Source organism: Macadamia integrifolia, chromosome 10 (assembly GCF_013358625.1).
Source record: "Macadamia integrifolia cultivar HAES 741 chromosome 10, SCU_Mint_v3, whole genome shotgun sequence".
Lineage (NCBI taxonomy): Eukaryota > Viridiplantae > Streptophyta > Magnoliopsida > Proteales > Proteaceae > Macadamia > Macadamia integrifolia.
Genome location: NC_056566.1, coordinates 24,584,726 through 24,594,594, shown reverse-complemented (window position 1 = coordinate 24,594,594; position 9,869 = coordinate 24,584,726). Strand labels below are relative to the sequence as shown.

The following is a 9,869-nucleotide window of genomic DNA, read 5'->3' as shown; positions in this document are numbered from 1 at the left end:
ACTATATAATTTAACTACAATTGACCCTTTGGAGATGACGTTTTCTTGAGTTGGCCTGAAACCAAACCAACATGCAAAACTCAAACTTGAATCTAGATTAGGTTCAACCTAGACCTTGTTGGGCTCACCCTCCTAAGAACTTGTGTTGGGCTTATTACCCAAATCTATAGTGATGATCCATAGAGGGAGGAAACCAGTGCATCCCATGGATGATGTGAGATGGATTAAGGTGGTTACTTGCAGGGGTGGGGAGTCCAAAGACTCCGAACTCGGATCTAAGATTGAAAGTATACAGCTCCCATTGCAGTGGTTTTGGTTTTCACAACATGCCCACTGTTTGAATTCTCTAGCATGTCTTCATTGATCTTTCGATCACTCTCTGAAGGTCACATACACAATGCACACAATAGGGATTAGAATCCCACCTAGTTATTAGGATAAGAATCCCAGCTAAGAAGAGATAATCTTGACCCATCATTTGGGGGGTTATACCTCATGGCTCATGCCTCTTTCCTCATGCCATCACAAACCTGATTGGATTGGATTGTTGGCGTTGAGCTGGACTCATTCCTTTTGATGACGATTCTATTTTATCCCCCCTCTTACAATGCCTAATAGGGCTAGAACCCTTATCTTCTACAGTACTTTTTATGTGCATGTCCAGGTGCTGTCAGCCATTAGATGTGCATTAGAGAGGAACTAGTTCCCCAAATTGGACCTAGATCCTCTCCAACATGCATCAAACAGCTGGGCATCACTTGGGGTGTGCGCCTATGTGCTGCCAGCCCTGGGATGCACCTCCCTATGAATATAAGTCATCACTACTTGTCTAGATGTTCTAAGGTGAATTTAGCTAGCTACCCACCATTTTCAACACTTCATGGCTAGCACCACCCACATCAACCAAAGTGATTCTCTTATGGGTCATCTTGATCTTCTTTCCTTGCCCAAAGAAAAAGGTTGGATTGGCCTTCCTCTCTATCAATATCAAGGCTATTGGTGTCATGCCAAGGGGATCCAAGCAACAATATCTTTACAAAACCCCTTCGATGCTTGTGACACTAATGTTATCTTAGTCACCACACCAAAATCAGGTACTACTTGGTTGAAGGCTTTGGCTTTAGCCATCCTTAATCGTCATAGATACACTAGTACTCTTCAAAACCACCCTTTGCTTACAGAAAACCCTCATGATCTTGTTACATTTTTCGAGTTTAAGCTCTACACAGATAACCAATTTCCCAACTTAGCAGATCTTCCTTCTCCAAGGCTTTTTGCCACTCATATCCCTTACCCATGGCTACCGGAATCCATCAAGAACTCCAACTACAAAATTGTCTATCTTTGTAGGAATCCGAGAGACACCTTAGTCTCTTATTGGCACTTCACCAAAAAGGCTAGACCTGAAACTCTTGGCCCACTTTCATTAGAAGAAGGTTTAGAGATGTTTTGTAAGGGAAACACAGGGTCTGGACCCTTTTGGGATCATGCCTTGGGTTACTGGAATGAAAACTTAAAGAGACCTTAGAAGGTGTTATTTTTGAAGTATGAAGAATTGAAGAATGACATCAGGTGTCAAGTGAAGAGACTTGCAGAGTTCATGGGATGCCCTTTTACTATAGAAGAAGAGAGAGATGGTGTGACAGATGAGATATCAAGATTGTGTAGTTTTGAGTCTCAACGAAGTCTGGAGGTGAACAAGGCATCAGGAATAAAATCCATTTCCTACTTTGAAAATCAGTCTTTGTTCAGGAAAGGTGAGGTGGGTGATTGGGTGAATTATCTTATTACTCCAATGGTGGAGCGGTTAGATCAAATTATGGAAGAAAAGCCGTGTGGTTCTGGCTTAACTTTTGATATGTATCCCCAACTTCCTAAATAAAGCTTTAGTTTTAGCTTATTTGAAGTTATCTATGAAGGAGCATGCATAGGCATCAATAGGTTGGGGGTGGGGATATTGTATTTCACGGAGGTGGGGCGGTCATTCCATCCTTATATGTCTAGGTGCAAGGCTCATATGATAGATGACATTCTTTTGATAAAAATTTATATAATAATTTATGTGAGAAGGCACATTGTATGCTTTAGGTTTAGAGAACCTTCTATTATATATTTTTTGAAGAGTGTTTATTTTTTTTATTTTTGGGTAGACAATCATCGCCTTTGAATCTATATATTGGGAAAATATCTTTTATGGGGGAGTGTGGTTAATGCATCTAGACACAATGGGGGCGACATGATCAGCAAATGATATTTTTGTTGATGCTTAGTTGTACACCCTCATTGGTCCTCATACACGTGTAGAACCGCACTCCTCCACATAGATCACTCCAGACATTTTATATTAATTTGTAAGATATACAATTTCTTGGATATCCACATTGGCCGTCGTCCTTTATTTTCAAAGTGTAGAAAGCATTTTGGTTTGATTGTACCTCTGTGGTTATATGCATGAAACCTAATGTAAAGGATCACAAGGAATGATGTGTCTCACACTTAATTCTTGTTTGTTGGTCTATTTCACACCCACACGAAAGCCTTTTTTTGATTTTTGAAGTGTCTATGTCTATGCGGTCTGGATTTATACCTTTTATGGTCTAGGGTGAAGTCGTAGACTATTTATTTATTTTCATATAAAAGTGCAACCTAGTGGTCAATACCACGTGATGAAATCCCACCACTCCCTTCTCTCGTATCTTTGGCTCCACTTGAGGCTACACAATCAAGTGGGGAAGAAGTGTCTGCCTTACTAATATAATCTCATTCATATGATGGGATGGTGAAAGAAAGAGGTTTTTTTTTTTTTTTTTTCCTTTTAACTGAGGTGAAAGGTTACAATAGTGTCACTCAAGTAGGTTACGATAGTGTTGTAAGTTGTAATCTATAAATAATAATTTTACTAGTTGTAAGTGAGGGTGTATGAGAATGAAGCTAACAAGATCAACAATGGGAAAGAATCTATGATGAAAATTTTTTCATCAAACACTATGGATTCAAATATGTTTCCTCTCTTGTTCATTATATATATATATATATATATATATTCTTATAAAGATATTTATTCTACTTAAATTAATGCTTTAAATAGATTTTTTTTTTGGAGGGGGTAGAAATACTATTGTTAATATATTAACCTTAATATACTACTAAAGTACACAGTGGAAGATTAAGAAGGAGCCCAAAAAAAGATCAAATTGATAATACCAAACTGATTGATACACCATAATATCACTTCACCAATAAGTGTAGGTCATGTGGCATCCAACCACAGACCAAGGGGCTCTTCACAACTCAAGGAATCTAACTATAAGGATAAATAAGGCATTTCACCCCATATATGGGGATTAGGGCTTCATGGCATCTACCCTATAAAAGGGAAAATAAGTCAATCTCTCTCCACTGCTCTAATAATGTATTTTGTTGTTTGAAAACTGACTTAGGCATTAGATCCTCTTGGTCGGAGCACTCCTCCGGCTCCCTTTTTTTGTAGGTCTCTCTCCCAAAACTGACGGTCGGATTTCTGCATCAATAGTGCTTTATGCCACAATCATCCCAATTAATTAGGATAATTTTTATGTGTTTATATCAGTGGGAATGTTATATAATTGACTTGCATTACATGGATCATGTTACATATCAAATTTCAGCAAGAAAAAAAAAATATACATAGCAAATTCCCAAAAAAAAAGACATCATATTCATATCCCAAAAAAAAAAAAAAAGTACGTAGCTAGCATTATGTATTAATGCTTTTTAATTACTTATTAAATAACTACAAATGTACTACTAATTAAAGTTTTATTTTGTAAGTTGAGGATACATATCAAAAGTTAAGCCGGAACCACAAAGCTTTTCTTCCATGACTTGGTCTAACTGCTCCACCATTGGGTTAGTAAGATAATTTACCCAATCACCCACCTCACCTTTCCTGTACAAAGTCTGATTTTCAAAGTAGGAAATGGATCTTATTCCTGATGACTTGTTCACCTCCAGACTTCGTTGAGACTCAAAACTACACAATCTTGATATCTCATCTATCACACCATCTCTCTCTTCTCCTATAGTAAAAGGGCATCCCATGAACTCTGCAAGTCTCTTCACTTGACACTTGATGTCATTCTTCAATTCTTCATACTTCAAAAATAACACCTTTTGAGGTCTCTCTAAGTTTTCATTCCAATAACCCAAGGCATGATCCCAAAAGGGTCCAAACCCTGTGATTCCCTTACAAAACATCTCTAAACCTTTCTCTAATGAAAGTGGGCCAAGAGTTTCAGGTCTAGCCTTATTGGTGAAGTGCCAATAAGAGACTAAGGTGTCTCTCGGATTCCTACAAAGATAGACAATTTTGCAGTTGGAGTTCTTGATGGATTCTGGTAGCCATGGGTAAGGAATATGAGTAGCAAATAGCCTTGGAGAAGGAAAATCTGCTAAATTAGGAAGCTGGTTATCTGTGTAAAGCTTAAACTCAAAAAATGGAACAAGATCATGAGGGTTATCTGTAAGCAAAGGATGGTTTTGAGAAAGAGTACTAGTGTATCTATGACGATTAAGGATAGCAAAAGCTAAAGCCTTCAACCAAGTAGTACCTGATTTTGGTGTGGTGACTAAGATTACATCAGTATCAGATGCATGGAAGTGTTTTTGGAAAGATATTGCTGCTTGAATCCCCTTTGCATGACACCAAGAGCCTTGATATTGATAAAGAGGAAGACCAATCCAACCTTTTTCTTTGGGCAAGGAAAGAAGATCAAGATGACCCATAAGAGAATCACTTTGGTTGATGTGGGTGGTGTTAGCCATGAAATATTGAGAATGGTAGCTTAGCTTAGCTTGGTTTGGTTCACCTTAGGACATTTAACCAAGTATTAGACTTATATATATATATATATATATAGATATGAGGTAGTAGTACTAGTGTAGTACCATTACTGTTCACATGGTCCAGACGTTTATAGAATACTAGGAATGTGATTCACATGGTCCACATGTTTATAAGGAGCAAGATTGGCTCACGGGTAATTAATAGGGCCAACTACTTGCACCTAAAGAAAAAACAAGGCCACGTGACGTACCATTCTCTCTCTTAAGGTGTCTATTGTTTATGCTGATATATATTAACGTGTCCCATTGGGTGTTGGCCGACAGCTGGAGATTGCCAATTTACTATCAACACAAAACTGCAACAAGTGGGGACTAATTAATTATTAATTAGCAAGGCAAGAGACAATGCGCGTCGGCAGTACGGTGAGAAGGGTGCTGTTATTGGTGATCACCGAGGGCTGTTCATTGCTGTTATTTGCCGACATGGTTATATATATTATTTTTTTGATAAAATTACATGATTATCCATTTCTGAGTTTCTCTTAATAAAATTATCCATTAAAAATTTCAGTTAACAAAAATACTCAAAATTAGGTTTTTCTTTACAAAATTACCCACTTAAAGTTTAAGGTAACAAAAATACCTAAAATTGAGTTTGGGTTTACAAAACTACCCCCTCAAAGTTTTAGCCATAAAAAAAATACATGATTATATGTAGACGATGAAGAATCACTATTTTGGGTAGTTTTGTAAACCCAAAACTGATTTTAGGTATTTTTGTTAACTAAAACTTTGAGTGGGTAGTTTTTTGTAAACTCAAACCTAATTTTGAGTATTTTTTGTTAATCAAAACCTTTTGTGGGTAATTTTGTAAAGAAAAACCCAAAAATGAGTAATTATGTAATTTTTTTTTTCTTTTTTTTTAATATCTATGGAAGGTGAGGCTGTAGCTATAGCTGTAACTATAGTTGAGACTGAGACTGATTGCGAACGATGAGCTATATGACGAGGGACAGTTAGGCAAAAGGTGCTAGGCAAAGTGTAATTTGACAAGCATTATTCCATTAATTGTTATGAAATTTGGTAGGATATTTGGGAAGATGGTTCGAATGAGCTTTGGCTTGCCTGGGTCATGTTACACAAGCATGTTGACATGCTAGAAGCTTTGATGCTCGGGGAAAGTGATTTTGTTTTTTGACTGCCTAGCTTTGATCATGGGTCTCAATTTGCCTGCCTCTGCTTTAGGTTGGGGTTCGCTTTTCCTTTTGGAGGGCAGTTTTTACCTTGTTTATGGTTTTGAGCATATAATTTTTCGTTACATTCTCCTTGAGCTTAACTTTGATCCAAATACTTTAGCTTCTAAGGCTTTACTTTGTTTTTATCTCATATTTTCTGGTTGGAATTAGCTTATTTTTTCTCTTGTTGTATCTTTTTCACAATGGAGGTGCCCACCTCCCCCTCCTCCTCCCCATCCCATGAGGGTTTTATAGCTAATAATAAATTTGGATCAACATTTTGATATTGATTGATGTGATCAGTTCAAAAAATCTCCATAATCCAATCGCTGATCTATTCAATGAATGAGTCCTTTATTTTTTTTATTTTTATTTTTTAAAATTGGTGTGAAACGTTTCTTGATTTGCATAATGTATCATGTGAGAAAGGTTGAAATATTATACAATTTTTATTATTGTATATTTAGGAAATTATTTATCATTTATTTTTCTTGCATCTTTTTCTTTCAACATTTACATTTTACCATGTAACAAAGGGCTTGATTTTGTTTCTAGAAACGGTTTTTTCATTTTTCTATTCTTAGAAATAGAAAAATACCTTAAAAACCGTTTGATTTTTCTGTTTCGTTTCATTTGTTTTTTGAAACAGAAATAGAAATTTATGTATATTTCTGTGTCTGGAAATAGGAATGGAGAAACAAGTTAGATTTGTTTTTCTGTTTCCAGAAACAAGTGGGAACGATAAAAATTGTGAAACACTCGACCTACTCAAACCCCAACCCATTGTTAAAACTTCTCGCTATCCAAATGCGGCAATTTCAACTTGGTTGTGCAAAGCTCGCAGTTTCGAATTGTCTTCATTCTTATGAAGCTCATCTTCATGAAGCATACCTATAACTCCAATGTCATGCATTCACTGGTGAGTTGCATTCCTACAACATCGTGCCTTCACTCACGTCTTGAATTCGACTACACTATTGAAAACGTTCTGGGAAATAGAAAAATCAAACACCTTTTTGTAATTCCAAAAATCGTTTCTTAGCATAAAAACATGAGAAACAAAATCAAACGGGCCCAAAATCTGTTTGGAATAAAGCTTATCATGGTTAAACAAGAAATTAGGATCTATGTATTCACAAAATTTTAGTTTTTTATCTAACCATATTATCGTATCGCCAAAGTGATCCAATTGGGTGACAATAACAAAACTATAGTTTTTTATTTTATTTTATTCAGGTAACAAAAAATCATAGCCAAAGTGCCTAAGGGTGTCAATTTGGGTCCATAATGAGGAATTGTCCCAGTAAAATCTGGGACCGTGTCCCATTACTAAAAGCATGGGATGGTTTGAGGAGTTCATTTCGGGACCAATTATTAAATGAGATAAGACGGCTCTGTATGGATTTCCCAGTGGTCCAGAGAATTGAACCCAACAAGGAACAGTTAGAACTGAAACCACTAAAAACCCATTTAACATGCCTAACTTACTTATTTAGGTTTTAATTAATATTTATGAGTTATATTGTAATTTAAATGAAAAAAAAAAAAAAAAACTAAATGTTATCTTTTTCTATTGTTTTTACTACATACTAGTGTTTGTATGCATAAGAATTGATGATGATTGATTATTTCTGTTTAAAAAAATATATATTTAATTATTTTTGTTTAATTGAAAATTTTATTTGTATAGAGAGACTTCGAGTGGTTAGAATTAGGAATCGGAACCAGACAACTATAGAAACGCTACCCTAAAACGATGTAGAAGATGATAGAAAAACAAGAACAAGCAATGCACACAGATTTACGAAGTTCGGTAAGATTGTCTACGTCCTCGGTGAGATGAGATCCTATTTCACTATCAATGGAGAATAGGATTACAACGCTCGTCCTTCACACCTCTCAGTATTGCTTGCATTACAGAGAAAGAAACTCTCACTACGAATATATAGCAAAAAACCTTAATTCGAAAAGTACACAATTATCCTCAAATAAAAAATCGAACGGGGGGTTGCGCCCCCTACACCCCCGCTATGCAGGGGGCTTCCTGCCCCCTTGTAACCACCACGACCCTCTAATTGGCTGGCGGGATCGGCTTCGTGCCTGTCAAGGTGCTGCACCAATACTCTTTAGATTAAATTGTGATGAAATACAAGACATCGTACACCAACAACAACATTGCAATGAATGCAGTCATTTTTTCTTGCTTTTAGAGGACTTCTGAATTTGTTTTTGTTGTTATTGGTGATAGTCATAGGTTAATCAGTCACAAATCACAACTAGAAAACGTGTTTCGAATGAATACTTTATGATTCGCACATTTCATATGTTCCTAAAATTTGGTAATTATTTACCAAAAAAAATTAATAAATAAAGTTTGGTAATTGGTACCTAGTCCTTGAAATTATTTATAAATTTACGAGAGAGGATTTTTCAAAGGCAGTGTAACTCCTACACTAATATATGGATCCATAAAAACACTAATAGAAGCATCAACAAGGATGAGATTTTCGTATTTCACTTGGGGTGAGATGATCATTTTACCTCCCACTGTATCTGAACACTGCCTTTTAGGCTTCTTTTGGTATTTCTCTCCCTAACTTTATTTTTTCCTTTTTAAGTTTGCCTTAGGTTGAAGTTTGGTATATAATTTCTATCCCAAAAAATAGTCTAATATACAATAAAGCTTCATCAAGTGGTTGGACCACACTCACATATTTCAGCGAGTGATAACAGATTCATAGATAGGGATTTAGTTCTCAGGAATCAGATTGATATTGCCCAGTTTTACCTCTACTCTTCACAAAAAATATAATCTGATACCATCATCGGTTGGTCAAATCTTATACATATATATATATATATATATATCACTCTCCTATTCTTAATCTATATTTTCTAAAACTTTCCTATGTTAAATTTCTTCTCTTGTTTCCCTAGAAAAACAAAACTTCTACTTCTCTATCTTAAAAGGGATGGCTGAGGTAACCCTCTTCTAAATCAAAATATCTATTTCATCAAGTTGCCTCTGGCCTTTAAGCTTTAAGATGGTCAATATTCTATCAACATCAGTCTTTGTAGTGTCATCTTTTAATTGATGCTGAAATCAATTGACTTGACACTCTCTCATGAATTATTATTCGACCACCTGTTGTTAATCTTTTAACAATACTTGATTGATGTTGAAATTAGTTGGCTTTTAACAATGACGACAATAGTAACCTTATTTTCAACTTAATGAAGTACATGAATCTAATATGTATCAAAGTAAAAAAGAAATAGAATAAAAGAAGTGCACACATAACTAAAAGACGATAAAATAAATAAGTTTTAGTAGTAAAATAGAATAGTATCCCGATAATATCCCCTACAGGAGGTCGGCTTTGCAGGTCTTTGTCCTCCACAATGTTCTATCTACGGTCATACTAGAATCTAATCCTACCGTTCCGAAACCAAAATAGGAAATAGATTGGATTTCGACAGCTTAGACTCATAATAGGATTGCAAATCCAAACTAAGCCGGTTTTGAAGTGGGATTATTACTTCAACTTTCTGTGTGGAATCCCAACAATCTCCCTTTCCACTTGGGAGTACATGAAAGCCATTGAGATATTCTTCGATTTTATCCTTGGAGACACATCAAGTTAATTCTCACATCTTGATTCTGTCAAACTTTGGCTTTGATACCACTTCTTAGGGACTTAGGTAAAACTTATTTTCAAAAGTTAACTGTTAAGGAAAATGCCCAAGTATCTATAAATCTTCACATCGTCCAACCTTAATATCGGAAAAAAGATCGCCTCCAGTGCCAAC

The 9,869-nt window shown here is 35.8% G+C and overlaps 1 protein-coding gene and 1 pseudogene across 1 annotated transcript; one reads left to right on the top strand and one right to left on the bottom strand.

Moving 5' to 3' along the window:
- The first annotated feature begins 880 nt into the window (after positions 1–880).
- On the top strand, positions 881–1,882 carry LOC122092312 (annotated as a pseudogene).
- A 1,792-nt stretch (positions 1,883–3,674) lies between these two features.
- On the bottom strand, positions 3,675–4,847 carry LOC122092044 (cytosolic sulfotransferase 15-like). Its single transcript, XM_042662338.1, has one exon. The coding sequence runs from the start codon at positions 4,801–4,803 to the stop codon at positions 3,799–3,801; it is 1,005 nt and encodes a 334-aa protein (XP_042518272.1). The 5' UTR covers positions 4,804–4,847; the 3' UTR covers positions 3,675–3,798.
- Positions 4,848–9,869: the final 5,022 nt, after the last annotated feature.